We start from the raw sequence: 22,053 nt of genomic DNA on the forward strand, positions 1-22,053 counted from the left end.
CATGAGATTTCATCAACCAGGGGTGGGTTTCCCAAAAGCATCATAGCACAAATATTATTGTTAATTGGTAGAGCGGGCATCACAATGAACACTCTCTCACCTCATTAAGATGCTCTTCATATTAAGAGGCTTTTGGGAAACCCACCCCTGTTCGTTTTCATATACCTCAATGACTGGTCCCACATCAGACAGGTTCTGCAGCGGCTACTAGAGAACCAACTTTTCGTGAAGGCTGAGAAATGTGAATTCCATAAGGGCATAATCTCATTTCTGAGTTTCATTATCTCCCCAGGTAAGGTCCAAGTGGACCCGGCCAAGGTCAAGGCAGTCTTGGACTGGCCCATCCCCTCCTCTCACAGGGAACTGCAATGCTTCTTGGGGTTTGCTAACTTTTATCAAAGGTTTATCAAGAATTATAGCTCCATTGCTACCCCTCTTACTGAGCTCACATCCTCCAAGCACCCCTTTCTCTGGAACAACCAGGCTGAGAATGCATTCATATCTCTTAAGACCAAGCTTTCCACTGCACGTGTCCTTATCATCCTGGACCCTGTAGCCCAGTTTGTGCTTGAGGTGGATGCCTTGGACATAGGTGTAGGAACAGTCCTGTCCCAGGGATCATCTAAGGATGGAAAGATGCACCCCTGCACGTTCTTCTCACACTGCTTGACTTCAGCTGAGCGCAACTATAGCATAGGTGAGCGGAAACTGTTGGCCATCAAGTTGGCTCTTGAGGAGGGGAGACATTGGTTAGAGGGAACTGAGACCCTTTTCATCATATGGATTGACCATAAGAACCTTGAGTCCATCAAATCTGCTAAGCAACTTAACTTGCGCCAAGCCAGGTGGTCCTTATTCTTTCCACGCTTTAACTTTGTGCTTTTTTTCAGACTGGGCTTCAAAAATACCAAGCCAGATGGCCTCTCCAGACAGTTCTCACCTGACTCTCAGCAAGATGCCATAGAACCTATCCTTCCTACCCACTGCCTAGTGGCCTCTGCCCGGTTCAACATCCAGAAGGTTGTCCAGGAGGCTCTGGCCAGCGATCCAGGTCCAGGTAACAGACCACCTAATGTTCTGTTTGTGCCTCTTTGTGTACGTTCCCAGGTGCTTCAGTGGGGGCACAGTTCATTTCTCACCCTGGGGTGGTCCCAACCCTCTTCGTTCTCAGGCAACATTTCTGGTGGCCAACTAGGCAGTAGGACCTCAAGACATTTGTGGCAGCCTGTGACGTGTGTTCCAGAAACATGACTGGTAACCAGTCCATGGCTGGACTATTAAGACTGCTACCTCATCGTCCCTGGTCCCACACCGCCATGGATTTTGTCACTAGCCTCCCCAGTTTCAAGGATAACACCTGTATCTTGACTATTGTTGATCGTTTCTCTAAAACAGCTCATTTTGTCTCTCTCCCCATCTTCAGTAGATGGCAGTGGCCATCTGCTAAAGAGACTACTGAACTCCTTATTTAATCATGTTTTCAGGATTCACGGCCTGCTACTGGACATCATGTCTGACAGGAGCACAGTTTTGTGCTCACTTTTGGAATTCTGTAAACTCATTGGAGCCACCCCTAGTCTTTCTTCAAGTTACCACCCTCAGACTAATGGACAGACAGAGTGCATAAATCAGAGCTTAGAGGTCACCCTATGGTGATTGATGTTGGGCGATGCATCTTCCTGGAGCCAGGCCCTGCCTTGGATTGAATATGCACACAATAGCCTCCCTTCATCCTTTACTGGATTTACCTTGTTTCAGTGTTGTCTCGGGTACCAGCCACCTCTCTTTCCTGATCAAGAGGAGGAAACATCTGTCGCTTCTGCCCAAGCCTTCATTCGACACTGTCGCAGGGTGAGGGCACATGCCAGGCATCATCTGCTACACCCCAGCCAATTATATAAGAGGAAGGCAGACTGACACCGCACACCAGCCCCAGTCTATTGTCTTGGACAATGGAGGTGAGGCCTATACTGTCAAGAAGCGGCTAAAGGCCTGTCAGTGAGGTTGGGGGTTGCAGTACCTGGTCGATTAGAAAGGGTATGGCCTGGAGGAGAGGGGTTGGGTCCCAGCACACTTCATCCTGGACCCCTCACTCATCAGGGACTTCCACAGCAAGAACCCAGAGTCTCCGTCTGGGATGCCCAGAGGCGTCCATAGGAGAGGGGTACTGTCACAAGCCAGCCGGGAATATCTAGGTCCTGAGCCGGTCTTTTACTCCACTCCCTGGTTTTCCCTTAGCCTTCCCTGTGCTGTGGCCAGCATATCTGTTTCTCATCAGTTCGTCCACGGTTCTGTTATACTGCTTGGAGATTCTTTTGGCACGGGATTGTCTTTGTCTCATGCTATGTTATTTTGCCTGTTTTTTTTCCACCCCAGTTTTGCTTTGGACTCTGTTGTTTTGCTACTTTGCTATGCACTTTGGGATTCCTTTTGGATTACTTTTGCCTCTTGTTTTTTGGGACTGTTAGACCATTTCTCCCACCACGGGAGTGCTCTGGATTCTTAATTTTTGTTTTTGCACTGTGAGCTCTTGTTTCCCACTGCGGGGTTGTGTTCTGGTCTCAGTGACTTTTTTTCTGCTTCCACGCTTGTCTGGGACTTCTACTCTTCCTGTTTGGTGCTAGCTCCTGTTCCCATAATTCTCCATTTTAGATTTTTTCCTGGCTGCTGCTCCCCTCTTCCAGTGCTTCACATTTCAAAGATTAAAGACCTTTCTTCTTCACTCCTGTGCACATGAGTCTGCTTTTTGGGTTGAGCCAGCACCTACAGCCATTTGGCACGTGACATGGAAAAACAAAACATGTTTCATATTTTATATTTTTCAAATTATCCACTATTTACCTTGATGATGCTTTGCACACGACTGACATTATCTTAACCAGCTTCCTGAGGTAGTCACCTGGAATGTTTTTCAATTAACAGGTGTGTATTGTCAAAAGTTATTTAGTGCAATTTCTTGCCTTCTTAATGTGTTTGAGATCAAATAGTAAACAAGGTGCATCTAAACTGGTAGTGTGTGTGCGCATGTGTACATACAGTTGTGGTCAGAAGTTTACATACAGTGACATGAATGTCATCTTGGATATGAATGTCATGGCAATATTTGGGCTTTCAGTAATTTCTTTGAACTGTTCTTTTTTTGTTGCAGAATGTACAGCATACATCTTTAATTAAAAAACACTAGAACTTGGTGCACCAGTTTAAATTTTCTTTGGGTTTTCTGAAATCAACATCCAGGGTCACAAATTTACATACAGCACACCTAATATTTGGGTAAAATGTCTCTTTGCAAGATTCACCTTGACCAAACATTTTTGTTTAACATGAAAAAGCTCTCTGTAAGAAAGAAAAAATGGGTATCCGAGTACCCTCGCCTGGACTAGGGACACCGGGGCCCCACCCTGGAGCCAGGCCTGAGGGAGGGGCTTGTCGGTGAACGCCTGGTGGTCGGGTCTATATCCATGGGGCCTGGTCGGGCCCAGCCCGAATGAGCAACATGGAACCACTCTCCTGTGGACCCACCACCCGCAGGAGGTGCTGTAAGGGCCGGTGCACTGTGGATCGGGTGGCAGCCAAAGGCAGAGGCCCTGGCATACTGATCCCCGGCTGACAAAACTGGCTTTTGGGACATGGGATGTCACCTCTCTGGTGGGAAAGGAGCCTGAGCTTGTGCATGAGGTTGAGCGGTACCGACTAGATATAGTTGGGCTCACCTCACCTCAATGCATAGCTTGGGCTCTGGAACCAATTTCCTGGAGAGGGGTTGGACTCTCTTCTATGCTGGAGTTGCCAAGGGTGAGCGGCGCCGGGCAGGGGTGGAGCTATTGGTAGCCCCCCAGTTTGGCGCGCTAACATAGGAGTTCTCTCCAGTGAATGAGAGGGTTGTTTCCCTCTGCCTTTGGGTCGGGGAACGGTCGCTGACTATCATTTGCGCTTATGCACCAAATAGTAGTTCGGAGTACCCAGCCTTCTTGGAGTCCTTGAGTGGGGTGCTAGACAGTGCACCATGAGGGGACACCATTGTTGTACTGGGGGACTTCTATGCTCAAGTGGGCAATGACCGTGAGACCTGGAGGGGTGTGATTGGGAGGAATGGCCTGCCTGATCTGAACCCGAGTGGTGTTCAGTTGTTGGACTTTTGTGCCATGCACAGTTTGGCCATAATGAACACCATGTTTGAGCATAAGGGTGTCCATAAGTGCATGTGGCATGAGGACACCCTAGGCCGCAGATCGATGATTGACTTTGTAGTCATTTCATCTGAGCTATGACCATATGTCTTGGACACTCGGGTGAAGAGAGAAGCAGAGCTGTCAACTGATCACTACCTGGTGGTGAGCTGGATCAGATGGTGCGGGAGGAGGCTGGACAGACTGGGCAGGCCCAAACAAGTAGTGAGGGTATGCTGGGAACATCTGGCGGAGGCTCCCGTCCATCGGATCTTCAACTGTCACATCCAGCAGAGCTTCAGTTGCATACTGGGGGAGGATGGGGACATTGAGTCCAAGTGGACCATGTTCCACACCTCCACTGCTGAGGCAGCCGTGCAGAATTGTGGCTGCAAGGTTGTTGGTGCCTGTTGTGGCGGTAATCCCTGAACCTGCTGGTGGACACCTGTGGTGAAGGGAGCCGTCAAGCTGAAGGAGTCCTTCCGGGCTTGGTTAGCCTGTGGGTCTCCAGAGGCAGCTGACAGATACCGATGGGCCAAGCGGAATGTGGTTCTGGCAGTCACTGAAGCAAAAACTCAGGTGTGGGAGGAGTTCGGAGAGGCCATGGAAAGTGACTTTCGGTTGGCCTCACAGAGATTCTGGCAAACCATCCAGCGGCTCAGGAAAGGAAAACAGTGCCCTGTCCCTACTGTTTACAGTGAGGATGGAGTGCTGTTGACCTCAACTGGGGACATCAGCAACGGTGGAAGGAATACTTTGAGGATCTCCTCAATCCCACCTTCATGTTGTCCGAGGAGGACACAGAGTCTGAGGGTGCTTGGGAGGACTCACCTATCACAGGGGCTGAGGTTGCCAAGGTGGTTAAAAAGCTCCTCGGTGGCCGGGCTCTGGGGGTGGATGAGATTCGTCCCGAGTTCCTGAAGGCACTGGATGTTGTTGGGCTGTCTTGGCTGACATGCCTCTTCAACATTGCTTGGAGGTCAGGGACAGTGCCTCTGGATTGGCAGACTGGGGTGGTGGTCCCCCTTTTTAAAAAGGAGGACCGGAGAGTGTGTTCCAACTATAGGGGGATCACACTTCTCAGCCTCCCTGGGAAAACCTATGCTGGGGTGCTGGAGAGGAGAGTCCGGTTGATAGTCGAACCTCGGATTCAGGAGGAACAATGTGGTTTTCGTCCTGGTCGTGGAACACTGGACCAACTCTTTACCCTTGCAAGGGTACTGGAGGGTGCATGGGAGTTTGCCCAATCAGTCTACATGTGTTTTGTGGACCTGGAGAAGGCTTATGACCGTGTCCCTCGTGGTGCCCTGTGGGGGGTGCTTCAGGAGTATGGGGTTCAGGGCCCATTACTGCAGGCCATTCGGTCCCTGTATGACCGGAGCAGGAGTTTGGTTCGCATTGCCAGCAGTAAGTTGGACTCATTCCCGGTGCATGTTGGACTCCACCAGGGCTGTCCTTTGTCACCGGTTCTGTTCATAACTTTTATGGACAGAATTTCTAAGTGCAGCCAAGGGGCGGAGGGTGTCTGGTTTGGTGGCATCAGGATCACATCGCTGCTTTTTGTGGATGATGTGGTCCTGTTGGCTTCATCAATCTGTGACTTACAGCATGTGCTGGGACAGCTTGCAGCCGAGTGCGAAGCGGCTGGGATGAGGATCAGCACCTCCAAGTCCGTGGCCATGGCGCTCAGCTGGAAACAGGTGGAGTGTCTACTCCAGGTCAGGAGGGAGTTGCTACCTAAAGTGGAGGAGTTTAAGTATCTTGGGGTTTTGTTCACGAGTGAGGGTAAGGGGGAGCAGGAGTTGGATAGAAGGATCGGGGCAGCATCAGCAGTGATGTGGACGCTAAACCAGTCTGTTGTCGTAAAGAGAGAGCTGAGCCAAAAGGCAAAGCTCTTAATTTACTGGTCCATCTATGTTCCCACTCTCACCTATGGTCACGAGCTATGGGTAGTGACCGAAAGAATGAGATCATGGATACAAGCAGTAGAAATGAGTCTTCTCTGCAGGGTGGCTGGGCTTTCCCTTAGAGACAGGGTGAGAAGCTTGGTCATTCAGGAGAGACTCGGAGTAGAACCGCTGCTCCTCCACATCGAAAGGAATCAGTTGAGGTGGTTTGGGCACCTTGTTAAGATGCCCCCTGGACGCCTCCCAAGGGAGGTTTTCTGGGCATGCCCCACTGGGAGGAGACCCTGGGGCAGACCCAGGACATGCTGGAGAGATTACGTCTCTCGGCTGGCCTGGGAACACCTTGGTATTCCCCCGGAAGAGCTGGTGGAGGTGGCCAGGGAGAGGGAACTCTGGGCTGCTCTGCTTAGGCTGCTACCCCCGCAACCTGGACCCAGATAAGTGGTAGAAGATGGATGGATGGATGGATGGATGGATGAAAAAGCTTCTGGCAGAATTCTGGTTGGATATTTCACAACTCTTCATGGCAGAATTGGTTGAGTTCAATTAAATTTGTTTTGTTTTTTTCTTGGCATGGACTCAACTTATAAGCACGGTCCATATATTTTCAATAGGGTTGAAGTCAGGACTTGTTTTAAGCTTAATGTTAGCCTACTTTATCCTCTACAACCAGATCTGAAGCGTGTTTGGGTTCATTGTCCTGTTGTAACTCCCAAGTCCCAAGTCGTGTTCAAGTTTCTGATGGTTTATGTTGAAGAATTCTGAGGTAGTCTTCCTTCTTCATTATTCCATTCACTTTGTGCAATGAACCAGTTCCACTGGCAGCAAAACACCCCCAGAGCATGATGATCCTACCACCACCACCACCTGGTACAGTGTTCCTCTGTACATGGTGGCCATTATGGCCAAACAACTCAATTTTTGTCTCATCTGACCATACAGCTATCCTCCCGAAGGCTTTTTCTTTGGCCATGTGGTCAGCTTCAAACTTTAGTTAAGCTTGAAGGTGTCAATTTTGGAGCAGAGGGTTATTTCTTGGATAGCAGCCTCTTAGTCCATGGTGATCTTAACTGTGAACATTAAGCTTAAAACAGTGATCCATCAGCTTCCAGTTCATGGCAGGGCTGTGCCATGGTAGTTCCTAGGTTGTTCCTGACCATCCGGACCAATTTCCTTTCAGCTGAGGGTGACAGTTTGGGTTTTCTTGAAGCAAAGTGGCTTGGCAAAGTGACTACACCTCACAATAGCTTGCATACAATTGTTTGAACTGATTTTGGAATTTGCAGTTGTTTAGAAATGGCTCTAAGAGACATTCTGGAATCCTCTTTCTCAGATCTGCACTGAGCTACTTGGACTTTCCCATTTTACTGTGTGTTGGTCAATCCAGTGAATGCTGTAAAAAAAAAACTTTTTATGAAGGCACAGAGAGGTTACCAGCTGTAGTCAGTCATGATCACTAACAGGAAGTTAAGAGACCTTGGCGTTGGGAGGATAAAAGACATTCTGGAAGTTTCAGGACCTCTGAATCAATACTCTATGTGAGTGTATGTAAAGTTTTGACTCTGTATGTATAATTTTGACCCTGTGTTGATTTCAGAAAACCCAAAGAAAATTAAAACTTGTGCACCAAATTCTAGTCTTTTTTTTTTAATTAAAGCTCTATACTGTACATTCTGCCACAGAAAAAGAACAGGTCAAAGAAATTACTGAAAGCCCAAATGTTGCCATGACATTCATATCCAAGATGACATTCATATCACTGTATGTAAACTTCTGACCACAATTGTACATACACACACACACACTGGCCACTTTAAATCAGAATTTGTTCTTGATTCTAAGATTCCTGTTCTTGGCTGGTAGGAGTAGAGCCCAATGTGGTCTTCTGCTGTTGCATGCTGAGATGCTTTTCTGCTCACCATGGTTGTAAATAGTGATTATATGAGTTACTATATCCTTCCTGGCAGCTCAAACCAATCTGGCCATTTTCCTCTGACCTCTCTTATCAACAAAGCAATTTCACCCACAGAACTATCGGTCACTCAGTTTTTTTTTCTTCGCACTAATAATGTGTGTGTGTGTGTGTGTGTGTGTGTGTGTGTGTGTGTGTGTGTGTGTGTGTGGTGAATTGTGTGTACAAAAGTTCTGTACTGTATTTGTTGATTAATGTTTTGAGGTGACGTAATGCATGCCACAGCATACTTCATAATACAGACCAACTAATCAACAGTTAAATTCACTGCCAAGTATTTTATTATTCAATTTGATTGTCAATACAGTTCTTGCAATCCTGTGACAGTGCACAAAAAAATCTAGTCTATACAATTGATACATACTACTTCTGTGTCTAAAGTCAGATAAAACAAAGTAATTTTTTCATCTCAGCATTCATTTGAAGACACTCGTTAATATTATTATAAATTCTAAGAAAAATATTGTTTCCCATCAAATTGCCTTTAGCGTCATGAGTAATTAAATTAAATCACAGAATTCTTTCTAGAATCCTGAACAGCTACTCTTGTATGAAATTAAGTGAATTTGCCAGTGCATAATAGTGTTAGCTATAAAGCTTTATGCAGTATAGCAGTAGCTCCTAATCATAGTCCTGTGGACACTTTGCACATTTTAGTGTTTCCCTGCACTTATTCATGAAAGAGCAAAAACATCAAAAAAAAAATTAATCTGACACAATTTTGCTCTTTGTAAGTGACTACTGTGTAGGACTTGAAGCATCTCATCTCATCTCATTATCTGTAGCCGCTTTATCCTGTTCTACAGGGTCGCAGGCAAGCTGGAGCCTATCCCAGCTGACTACGGGCGAAAGGCGGGGTACACCCTGGACAAGTCGCCAGGTCATCACAGGGCTGACAGTGTGAATGACTTGAAGCATGTTTTTGAAAAAAAAAATCCTTCAAATCTATTGTTTTACAATAAGGAAGCAATCAAAGGCATTTTGGGAATTCGTCAACAGAAAGAAGTCAGACGTGTTCATTCTTGCTCCAGCAGATGACCTCTACTACCACTGGCTGTTTGTCATTGCAACAGCTTTACTCTACAACTGGTGCCTCCTGGTGGCAAGGTAAACTGCACCATCCATACTCCCCCCCCCCCCCCCATGAAAGCTGCATAAATAATACAGGCTTCATATCCAGAAATGGATTCGCTGATGGAACACAATCTCTAAAGCCTTCCAGATTGTTTTTGAGCAGCTCTTTCCTTCATGAAAAATGAACCGGTTTAATAATTGCAACTCTAATTGAAGCCTAATTTAAGATCTTATTTTAATGATGATTTATGTAAATAACTGCAATTGTGCAAAGGGGCATTTCCTCCCTAGGGGCTCACAATTTAGCCATTCATATTCATTTAAACACAGGGCCTGCTTTGATGAACTTCAAACAAACAACTACATTCTGTGGCTGGTTTTGGATTACCTCTCTGATCTGATCTACATATTGGACACCTGTGTGAGGCTCAGAACAGGTCAGAAGCTTTGCTCAGCAATCAAATGTTTGTTTATATTGCATTAAAATGAAATAAACCGTAACAGAATGTGCTGTTATGGGAAAATAATCAATAATGGTGTCCCATACGAAAAAGAACAGTAAAGAACTTATAAGAATTTACCACTGTCTTAGTAGTAAATCCTTATAAATATAAGGATAAATCCTTATAAGGATTTATAAATAAATATATATGCCATGTATGATTTACTCCTGAAAGTGGCCCATTTTGCATTTTCCTCATAAAAACTTTTTATGAAAATCTAGTATGTATGAAGTGAACATTGTGCATGGTTTTTACAGATAATGTGTATGATGAATTACACCGTCTTTGTATGCTTCATGTAATGTTTGTAGTTTTAAATTATATGTTACAGTTTAAAATGTATATGCCTTTTATATGTAAATCCACATATGTTTGTGTTGGATTTACATATAAAAGGCATGTACATTTTAAACTGTAAAATATAATTTAAAACTACAAACATTACATGAAGCATACAAAGACGGTGTAATTCATCATACACATTATCTGTAAAAACCATGCACAATGTTCACTTCATACATACTAGATTTTCATAAAAAGTTTTTATGAGGAAAATGCAAAATGGGCCACTTTCAGGAGTAAATCATACATGGCATATATATTTATTTATAAATCCTTATAAGGATTTATCCTTATATTTATAAGGATTTACTACTAAGACAGTGGTAAATTCTTATAAGTTCTTTACTGTTCTTTTTCGTATGGGGTGGTATGAGGCTGTTAACACTGAAGATATTTCTGTTCCAACAATAGCACATCCTGAAGTGTTTTGTTTCTCTTATGCCACAGCAATTTGGCAATTTGTTTTGCAATTTTTATGAAGTAAAAAACATCAAAAATTAAAATTTGTAGATACAGCGGGGCAAAAAAGTATTTAGTCAATCACCAATTGTGCAAGTTCTCCCACTTAAAAAGATGAGAGAGGCCTGTAATTTTCATCATAGGTATACCTCAACTATGAGAGACAAAATGAGAAAAAAAATCCAGAAAATCACATTGTCTGATTTTTAAAGAATTTATTTGCAAATTATGGTGGAAAATAAGTATTTGGTCAATAACAAAAGTTCATCTCAATACTTTGTTATATACCCTTTGTTGGCAATGACAGAGGTCAAACGTTTTCTGTAAGTCTTCACAAGGTTTTCACACACTGTTGCTGGTATTTTGGCCCATTCCTCCATGCAGATCTCCTCTAGGGAGATCTATTGCTGGTATTTTGGCCCATTCCTCCATGCAGATCTCCTCTAGGGAGATTGGTCCCAGCCTCTGATGTTTTGGGGCTGTCGCTGGGCAACACGGACTTTCAACTCCCTCCAAAGATTTTCTATGGGGTTGAGATCTGGAGACTGGCTAGGCCACTCCAGGACCTTGAAATGCTTCTTACGAAGCCACTCCTTCGTTGCCCGGGCGGTGTGTTTGGGATCATTGTCATGCTGAAAGACCCAGCCACGTTTCATCTTCAATGCCCTTGCTGATGGAAGGAGGTTTTCACTCAAAATCTCACGATACATGGCCCCATTCATTCTTTCCTTTACATGGATCAGTCGTCCTGGTCCCTTTGCAGAAAAACAGCCCCAAAGCATGATGTTTCCACCCCCATGGTTCACAGTAGGTATGGTGTTCTTTGGATGCAACTCAGCATTCTTTCTCCTCCAAACACGACAAGTTGAGTTTTTACCAAAAAGTTCTATTTTGGTTTCATCTGACCATATGACATTCTCCCAATCCTCTTCTGGATCATCCAGATGCTCTCTAGCAAACTTCAGATGGGCCTGGACATGTACTGGCTTAAGCAGGGGGACACGTCTGGCACTGCAGGATTTGAGTCCCTGGCGGTGTACTGTGTTACTGATGGTAGCCTTTGTTACTTTGGTCCTAGCTCTCTGCAGGTCATTCACTAGGTCCCCCCGTGTGGTTCTGGGATTTTTGCTCACCGTTCTTGTGATCATTTTGACCCCACGGGGTGAGATCTTGCGTGCAGCCCCAGATCGAGGGAGATTATCAGTGGTCTTGTATGTCTTCCATTTTCTAATAATTGCTCCCACAGTTGATTTCTTCACACCAAGCTGCTTACCTATTGCAGATTCAGTCTTCCCAGCCTGGTGCAGGTCTACAATTTTGTTTCTGGTGTCCTTTGACAGCTCTTTGGTCTTGGCCATAGTGGAGTTTGGAGTGTGACTGTTTGAGGTTGTGGACAGGTGTCTTTTATACTGATAATGAGTTCAAACAGGTGCCATTAATACAGGTAACAAGTGGAGGACAGAGGAGCCTCTTAAAGAAGAAGTTGTAACTTCTTCTTTAAGAGGCTCCTCTGTCCTCCACTCGTTACCTGTATTAATGAGAGTCTGTGAGAGCCAGAAATCTTGCTTGTTTGTAGGTGACCAAATACTTATTTTACCGAGGAATTTACCAATTAATTCATTAAAAATCCTACAATGGGATTTCCTGGATTCTTTCCCCCCCCATTCTGTCTCTCATAGTTGAAGTGTACCTATGATGAAAATTACAGGCCTCTCTCATCTTTTTAAGTGGGAGAACTTGCACAATTGGTGGCTGACAAAATAATTTTTTGCCCCACTGTATATTTAATGTTGTGATATGTCCGGGACACAATTTCCTTCACCAGCTATTCTTTATTCTGTCTTGCAAAGTTAATGAGACAAAATAATAATAATAATAATAATCTCATCTCATTATCTCTAGCCGCTTTATCCTTCTACAGGGTCGCAGGCAAGCTGGAGCCTATCCCAGCTGACTACGGGCAAAAGGCGGGGTACACCCTGGACAAGTCGCCAGGTCATCACAGGGCTGACACATAGACACAGACAACCATTCACACCTACGGTCAATTTAGAGTCACCAGTTAACCTAACCTGCATGTCTTTGGACTGTGGGGGAAACCGGAGCACCCGGAGGAAACCCACGCGGACACGGGGAGAACATGCAAACTCCAAACAGAAGGGCCCTCGCCGGCCCCGGGGCTCGAACCCAGGACCTTCTTGCTGTGAGGCGACAGTGCTAACCACTACACCACCGTGCCGCCCAATAATAATAATAATAATAATAATAATAATAATAATAATCATAATAATCGCAACTTGTCATGGTAGAGAGAAACCACAAGGACTTTCACTGTGAATACTTTACTTTGTTGGAAAACTTAAACAAACTGCTTTACCTCTGACCTTTACAAAGTACTCACACTGGAGACTCATTCCCAAAATGCTAAATAAATATCTCTTCAATGATGACTTCACCATATTAACACACACACATTGTTTAAATCAGTTTATGTATAGCATCTGCCATACAACTCCCTGTGTAATTTGTTACTATAGAAATGGTACTGTACTTAGAATTGAAAGACTACATTAACACGAACCTTACTGTTGGCTTTACGATCTGAGCTGTTATAGAAAACCAATCAACACTTCTGACCAATCAGAATCATGCATTTGACATTGCTGTGGTATAAGTTTAAACTTCAAAAAACAGCTTTACCTTTTTTACTTGCCTGAGATATTACTTTTGTCATTACCTGAAACACACTTACATGGATGATTGCCACACTGCAGGTTTCCTGGAGCAGGGTCTTCTCGTGAAGGACCTCAAAAAATTAAGAGAGAGTTACATCATCACCCTGCAGTTTAAGCTAGACCTGTTGTCCATCCTGCCTACAGATCTGGCCTATATTGTCACTGGTATCCATGTGCCTGAACTACGCTTCAATCGCCTAATGCGCTTTTCTCGCATGTTTGAGTTCTTTGACCGCACTGAGACTCGCACCAGCTACCCAAACATTTTTCGCATTGGAAACCTGGTACTTTACATCTTGGTTATCATCCATTGGAATGCCTGCATCTACTTTGCCATCTCCAAGTCTCTTGGCTTTGGGTCAGACCAGTGGGTCTATCCCAACATCTCACATCCAGAGTTTGGCACCCTGACCAGAAGTTACATCTACTGCCTCTACTGGTCCACACTGACACTCACCACCATTGGGGAAATGCCTGCACCAGAACGTGATGAAGAATATATCTTTGTGATCTTTGACTTCCTAGTCGGCGTCCTCATCTTTGCTACCATTGTTGGCAATGTAGGATCCATGATATCCAATATGAATGCAACACGTGCCGAATTCCAAGCCCGCATCGATGCGATCAAGCACTATATGAAGTTCCGCAAGGTTAGCAAAGAGCTGGAGGCCCGGGTCATTAAATGGTTTGATTACCTTTGGACCAACAAGAAGACAATTGATGAGCAAGAAGTGCTCAAAAACCTTCCCAACAAACTCCGGGCTGAGATTGCAATCAATGTACATTTGGAAACACTCAAGAAGGTACGCATTTTTCAGGACTGTGAAGCAGGCCTGCTGGTGGAGCTTGTCCTAAAGCTGCGTCCTCAGGTCTTTAGCCCTGGTGACTATGTTTGTCGTAAGGGTGACATTGGTAAGGAGATGTACATCATCAAGGAAGGACGGTTAGCAGTGGTAGCTGATGATGGGATGACTCAGTATGCCCTCTTGACATCTGGCAGCTGCTTTGGTGAGATCAGCATTCTCAACATCAAAGGCAGCAAAATGGGGAACCGTCGCACAGCTAACATTCGCAGCATTGGCTACTCAGACCTCTTCTGTCTCTCCAAGGATGATCTGATGGAAGCTGTGATGGAATACCCTGATGCCAAGAAAGTACTGGAGGAGAGGGGCCGGGAGATCCTCCGGAAAGAGGGCCTGCTTGAGGAGTTGGGACTTCGGGGGCTTACAGGTGAACAGATGGAGGAGAAAGTGGAGCAGCTTGAGGCCTCATTGGACACTCTGCAGACCCGGTTTGCCCGACTGCTGGGGGAGTACACAGCCACTCAGCAGAGGCTCAAACAGAGGCTCACTGCTCTGGAGTGCAGGCTGCAAGGTTCTGGAAGTGGATGTCTGTCTGATGGCAATGAGAGCACTACTGATGGCGACGGCACTCACAGTGAGGTGAACATTCAGCTGTGAACACAACTGTTTCCATTGACTTCAGTGGCACTCCAAAAAACCAAGCCATTGTGAAACCATAGAAAGATTGTATATATGTAAAAAAGCACTATATTTAAAAAATATTATTCTGCTAAATGTTAGTATATACTGTATAATATACCACACACATGTATAGAAGATTACATGTTGTAGGCTAGAATTTTTCATTGAATTATTTAAGCTGCAGTTTTATTAATATTTATGATTATTTATTTATGAGCAATTTTACAGCTTTTGTAGGTTGCATAATTTTGATTGACTGAGACTTGACTGTGTAAATTAAAGTTCAGACAGTTTTTATATGACTCTTTAGCATTAGAATTATCATTGCAAAAATTATTTTGTAGCACTGAAAGCAGTCTAACAGCTTTTACTACATTGAAGCTCATCCAACTTGCCACTTCAGCTATACAGTTCTGTACATATAGGTTTAATGTATTTCTAATGTGTAATTGCGCAAGGTGCCTATTTATCATTTAAATGAACAGTTAAAGGAACAGTTACTCTTGAAAATGTTCTTTAAAATATATTCTTAAACAGATATCCTTGTATGTTACTTACATTTTGCTGATGCTTTGAATTTCATTTGTATGTTTGTATGCTCTATATCTGTAAATAGGCATATCAGGTGAAAATTCAAATTCAATCCAAATTATTTGAAACTGCGCTCATTTAATTCAGAATTGAATACAGAACAACATACTTTTTACAGAATTAAAATGTGTTTATCCGTTCTTGAGATATTTGAAATCAAAGATAGAAAAAATGGCTTAATTAAAAAAAAAACAAACCTGCCATTATGTATTAGGCTACTAGGATAACATGGTCCAAAATGGGCCTCATTAACAAATGAGATCAAATGTTTTTTTGTTTGTTTGTTTGTTTGTTTGTTTGTTTGTTTGTTTGTTTGTTTTTTAAACAACTTTTCTAATTTTTAAGATATTTACATGGAAATTGGCAGGTACATAGTTGGTTGTATACTGAATACAAAGTTTGAAAAATTAGTTTTAAAAAATGCAAATTAGTATTTAATTAGTATTAATTATGCGAATTAGGTAAAACCGTTAAATTGGTAAACTCAAAAAAAGTAATCAAAGACTATTTCTAATACCCTCTTTGTGCTCTGTAGGCCTTTTGTATTTCTCAAAAGTAGGGTCTACTAGTGTTTATATGAAAGAATATAAATGATAATATTCACAGCTTTCAAGGCTAACCTCAAAAAAACTGTGAGCCACATCCAATAAAGGATTCCATTTAATTGAATTGAAATTGACATTCGCGTTACTGACTTCCGTTTTTTTAAAATATCATTCCGACCACTAATATCTCAATGTTTTTCATCAAAACAACTACAGTTATAGTCTAAAATAATTATTTATTTACATGAATCAGTTTGATTTGAAAAAATAAGGAGGTAAAGCTCTGAAAACTCACTTCAAAATCTCCCGTGAATCATAACACCAAAACTAGCCAATGGAAAATTTTGCTGAATACTTCATCAGAAACAGTGAGAGCTAGAGAACATCCCTATAAAAGTTATCTGATTGATATTCATGAGTAATCCAGTCGGAAAACCATCAGAAGAGAGCCTGACTGCTTTCCCGTGACTCGAAAAGCACCGGCAGTTTCCCGACATCCCATGAGCAGAGAGCGTACTCTGTTGTACCAAATTCAACCTTCCGTTATTCCCAAAGTACTGAACAGATCTTAACGAGATAAATTTCTTTGGAAAGCAGAGATTATAAGTTTTTTAATCATAGTATTCATGATAGAAAATATTCAAGAGTTAAGCAATGACAGGTTTGGAAACTTAAATGAGCGTCTGCATGCGCAATTTTCACACCACGGCCAGTGAGCGTCGGATATGCCTACTATAAAATAATCCTTTGGAGCATCCTTTAGTCTGATGTGGTACTTGAGGTTATGCGTGGGAACTCTCTTTAGGTGTACTGTCTTTAACTTAATATTTATATTTTATACAACATGCTCTAGTTGTTAATTCTCAAGTCTCTGTCTAAAATGAAAGTTTTAAAGGTGAAATATAAAATTTTGGAGGAAACACTTGTGTACATGCCAACTACCTGATTAAGAACAGAACCGTGTTAAAGTATGAACTTTTGATGATGTTTGAGAATGAGTTGGTTCTCTGAGCCATTTCTTCTCAGGAATTACAACCTCAAATCAGAAACAGTTGAGGCAGTCTGGAAAATGCAAATTAAAAAAAAAAGAATGCAGTGCTTTCTAAATTTACTTTGCCTTGAATTTCATTGCAGACAGAACCCAAGACATTTCATGTTTTATCTGGATATCATTTTTGTCCTGTCTTCCAGTGAATAATTTCTCTGTTAGATAGTTTCTAATAAAATGATTATTACATTCCTTGTCCAAGATTAAAATCCCCTGAATTGATAGTGCATACAGTTGTGGCTGTATAGGTTGATGTATTATATTTTACATTAGAAACACAAATTATTGGAGTATCGCTTTATATAATTTAACAAAGTCTGATTTAGAAGGGTTGAAACTGTGCTTAGTGCAGAATTGTTCATAGTCTAATAAATGACCATTTTCATCCATGAAGTGAGCTATAGATCATATATTCTTCTCAAACCAATCTTCATAAAATAAAGATTTATTCCAGTACAACATATACCTATTATTCCAGAGAATGGTTGTGTGGGGTGAAGTTATGTACAAACAACATTTTCACAAAATTTGTTTATGGAACTCTGATAATGATACAGGAAGTTTATTAATGTCAAAGTCTGAGAGAAGAAGAAATTTAAATCCTCCAATTTTATGAAATCAGTGATTTGGAATACAATACCAAAAGGAGTTGCCATGTTTGAGCCAAGATTTTACCCAATTTATTTTCAAAGTTCCATTAAAGCTAGATAGCCTTTTGATTTCATAAAATCGGTGAAATTTAGTTCCCTCTGAAATTTGGTCATTGTGATATATGTTTATTTTTGTAATATCAAAAAAAAAAAAAAAAAGTCATTCTGTGGCTGGGAAGTTATTTAGTTTGAGGGGATTCCCTAGCAGATAATGTACATGAAATCACTCACTTCGCACAGTCAAGCAGACAGAGGAAGTCTGTGTGCGCATGCGCAGGTTTACCTTCTTCTTCTTTTGCGTTTTACGGCAGCTGGCATCCACAGTGTTGCATTACTGCAATTGACAGGTTTACTTTATACACTGACAGTTCCAATATTCTGTCGCTAAACAAACAGCTGATCACACCGGGGTGCTCGCTGACCGCCGATATTTATTAGTTTGGTCCTGCATTTCCTTTCCTTCTCAACATAATGTCTTTTCTTCTCACTTTCCATTACTGTAATCAGTCTTTCATGTTTCATTCACACACTTGCACCCTCCATTTTTCTCTCCTGTTTCAAATTTGTAACTGTAACAGTATATATATTGATCCCACTTGCACCCAGCTTTTCACGTGAATACCGACCTCTAGAGGCAGAACCGCTTGGCTCTCTCTCACAGTTCCTGGAGAGTGAGCGAGTGGTAAGTTCTATGTAAACAGCGCTCCGAATGTAATTAAATATTCATGCTCGTGTTAACATTCTAAATCAACACTCATTGATGTAGATTGCGTCTGAACACTTGTAGTCATTGTCAGTGTATGTTATATTATTTTTAATGTCAATTTGAGCATGTTATGTCGGAGTTTACAGAGCACACGTGTGTACAGCTAATTCGTTATCTCTCCCCATGCTAGCTTTCTTTTGTGCATGCAAGCCTGCACTGCCCTGCTGACCTCCTGTGTTATTTTGTGCATCCCAGGTACATAAGCAATTCCTTGTTAGGCTCTTCTGGGTCAATATTCTGGGTCTACCCCAAGGTCAAAATGGGCCAGCCCCTCTGAAGAATCACCACCTTAATATGGTGGAGGGGTTTGAGTGTCCCGGGGATCCTGGGAGCTGTGTTGTCGGGGGCATTAGCCCCTAATAGGGTCTCCCAAGGCAAATTGGTTCCGGGGGAGAGGCCAGACTAAGAGTGATTCAAGACCCCAATTAATCGGCAAAGAAAGAGCTGCAGCACCTCGCCCAGGAGTGGGAAACTGGGGCCTCCTCCTGGAGCCAGACCTGGGAGGGGAGTTCAACGGCGAGCGTCTGGTAGCCCGGTCTTGGCCCATGGGGCCCAGCCGGGCACAGCCCAAAGAAATTACATGGAGCCACTGCCGCCATGTGGGCTCACCACCCGCAAGGACAGGCACTGGGGTTGGGTGCATGGTGAGCTGGGTGGCAGGCAAAGGTGGGAGCCTAGGCGTGCTGATCCTCTGCAGCGCAGATGAGACAGACTTAATTGTTCTATTTTTTATAAAACTAACAAAATTGGAAGTCTGTGATTTGAATTCATTAGCTTTCAGTCCACTAAACAAAAATAAGTGGGTGTCAGGGAAAAAAATATTTATGACCTAAACTTGAAAAATCTGAAAGGCAGTCTGCCTTTAAGGCAAGATCAATAACTTTTAGGCTTTCATCTTTTATTTCTTTAACCATATTACTTTTTTCATATAATGTGGTTTGTTTCTCCAAATTAAATTATTAATTTGGTTGATGGATTTTATTAATTTGTTTGGAATAGAATTGGAGTAAGTTGGATAAATGCATCTTGACAAACTTTACATTTTTGTTCCATAAATGCAGCCTCTATAAGTGTAAGCAGCTATCGCTATTATCCTCATTCACCAGTTTTGAACTGAGCTTGTTTGAACTAGGTCACTCCCACACAGTGCTGTGTGCAGTGGTCTATCAGCCTCCCAAATACAATAAAGACTTTGTAAATGACTTTTCTGATTTTTTTGGCTGAAATTATTCCTAAATATGATCGTGTCCTTATTGTTGGGGATTTTAATGTTCATGTGTGTTGTCCTGATAAGCCAATGGCAAAGGATTTTTTTTTTTTTTTTTTTGCATCTCATTGATTCTTTTAATCTTGTGCAGTCTGTGTCTGGTCCCACACAAGAAGAAGGACACACACTTGATCTTGTTTTATCATATGGTTTGCCTGTTCTTAACTTAGAGATTTGTGACGCAGTGTTTTCTGATCATACGCCTGTATTATTTGAAGTTACTCTTGCTTGTAACACTGTTAAACCTTGCGCTGCTGCTTGGTGCTGTCGTATTATTAACTCAAGTCAAGTTTGTTTGTATAGTGCTTTTAACAATAGACATTGTCCCAAAGCAGCTTTACAGAATCTGAATGACCCAAGACATGAGCCAATTTTATCCCTAATCTATCCCCAGTGAGCAAGCCCGTGGCTACGGTGGCAAGGAAAAACTCCCGCAGATGACATGAGGAAGAAACCTCGAGCGGACCCAGACCCAAAAGGGAACCCATCCTCACCTGGACAACAGACGACATGACTATAACATTAACAGTTTTAACATGAAGTCAGTTTCGTTGATGTTATAACTCTTCATTAATGGAAACTTGAGTGCAAAACTGTTCATGACAATTGCAGTCCTAAAGTTAGCAAGTCAACTGTAGTCCTCAGCCATAAAAGCATTCCTGCAAGTGTCCAGAGCATCATCCAAGTGTGACTTCCAATTTTCCATCTGGGGCCGTCCTCCACAAGAGCGATGTGATGAGACTCCAACCAGACATAGGGCATCAGGATGGATCAGGCAGGTCTGAGGAGCAGAAGAGGTCAACACCTCAATCCCAGGATCAACATGTAACTCAGAGGGACAGATTTTTTTTTTTGGGGGGGGGGAGAAAACACAGGTTGTTAGGTGTAGGTATCATGCCGCCATTTTGTCTCTAAGAACTACAACTCCCAGTCCTCTTCCGCGTGACCTACGTCACGCGTGGGCGGGATCATCTACGTCAGTCCGCCATGCGCGCATAAGTCCAGGCGGAAGCTCCGCTCTTTGTCTCTCGTGTCCGGATTCCAAGGAATCTAGACGCATAAAAGAGATGCTCTCAAACCTGAAAACACTTCTTTCTTGCAAGATTTACCATCCAGCGCATTCTGTGCTTAACCACTGGCCAAGGTAAAAGTCCAGAATAGCGCGATCTTTAAACTCAACCTGAGTTACAACCTGTTTATTCGTATTAGAAGTGACGTCACGACTGCAGCTCAAATGCAGTTTTAATTTGTAATTAGGAGCAACCAGAATTCCTCCTGATTGAAGTTCTGTGCACATTAATCAGAGACTTTCCTTTCATCACGAACGACGCGTCGGATCAAGAGAAGTTTTCTGTCCATGGAATCGACTCACGTGCTTTATGAACAGCGAAGCTCTGCAATGGCGAACATCTTCTCAGAACTTTGCTAGAGGCAAGATATTGAGTAAAATATATTTGGGCATAATAATTAAGCTAGTCTTAGGAATTTAGCTTTATTGAAATAGTGTGAATTTAAACCCAGGTTTATCTGTTACACTGTTAAACATGCAGCGTGTTGAATTGTTCTGTTTTTGTTTTAATCTCAATTGTTTTTAATAGATAGGCTGTGCATGCTTTTCTTTACTACTAACATATTTAGTTATTACACATCTTGACCGCATTAAGATTTCAGGGGATTCAGTACTGTTATAAGCTAGTGAAATTGGCCTATGGTTGATTTCTTTTAGCACACATTAGCATCCAAAGCTAATTCCTTTGTCTTTAGCAACACGTGCTCAGTAGGCTTCACCAGGCCTAACAAACACACTTTAGCTAGGCCATAGGGCCATTCACAAACACACCCTTTTTTAGCTAGCCACACGGCTAATTCCTTTGTCGTTAGCAAGCTAGGCTAATCTTTGCTTAAGCCTAAAGGCCTACACCATGTGCTCACTCACAAGCCCACGTTAGCCAGCTTCCCTTTTGGCCCTTTTCCACTACCCTTTTTCAGCTCACTTCAGCTCGCTTCAGCTCACTTCAGCCCGACACGGCTCGCGTTTCGACTACCAAAAACCAGCACGACTCAGCTCGCTTCAGCCCTGCTTAGCCCCTAAAACTCGCACCGTTTTGGAGTAGGGCTGAAGCGAGCCAAACCGAGCCGAGTGAGGCTGGGGGCGTGAGCAGACACTCCCCTGTGCACTGATTGGTGAGGAGGAGTGTCCTCACATGCCCACACACGCCCCGCGAGCGCGCTGGGATCTGTAAACACCGTAAACCCGGAAGGAGAAGAATTACGAATTACGAGAATTTCTGAAGCCTTATGCGCCTCGCCTCATCTATACACTCTTGCCAGTATCTGTCCGCATTGTCGGTGACAACAAGCCACAGAACCAAGACCAGCAACACTAACGACTCCATGTCCTCCATGTTTATTGTTTACTATTCGGGTCGTGAGACTACCGCTTAAAAGATCACTGATGTCACTGTTTGCGCTGCTTAACAACATCACGTGACGTCCACCCACTTTCGCTAACTCCACCCAATGTGTCCACCCACTTCCAGC

At 43.1% G+C, this 22,053-nt stretch overlaps 1 protein-coding gene across 1 annotated transcript in view; it reads left to right on the plus strand.

Moving 5' to 3' along the window:
- The window catches only part of cnga2a (cyclic nucleotide gated channel subunit alpha 2a), a 39,351-nt gene extending 24,730 nt beyond the window's left edge, over window positions 1-14,621 (plus strand). The window contains exons 4-6 of the mRNA XM_060927501.1: window positions 9,048-9,155; window positions 9,453-9,559; window positions 13,201-14,621. Of these exons, the coding sequence (XP_060783484.1) occupies window positions 9,048-9,155; window positions 9,453-9,559; window positions 13,201-14,621 (1,636 nt within the window). The remainder of the gene's footprint in view (window positions 1-9,047; window positions 9,156-9,452; window positions 9,560-13,200) is intronic.
- Window positions 14,622-22,053: the final 7,432 nt, after the last annotated feature.

The sequence above is a fragment of the Neoarius graeffei genome, chromosome 8, assembly GCF_027579695.1.
Source record: "Neoarius graeffei isolate fNeoGra1 chromosome 8, fNeoGra1.pri, whole genome shotgun sequence".
Taxonomy (NCBI): Eukaryota; Metazoa; Chordata; class Actinopteri; order Siluriformes; family Ariidae; genus Neoarius; species Neoarius graeffei.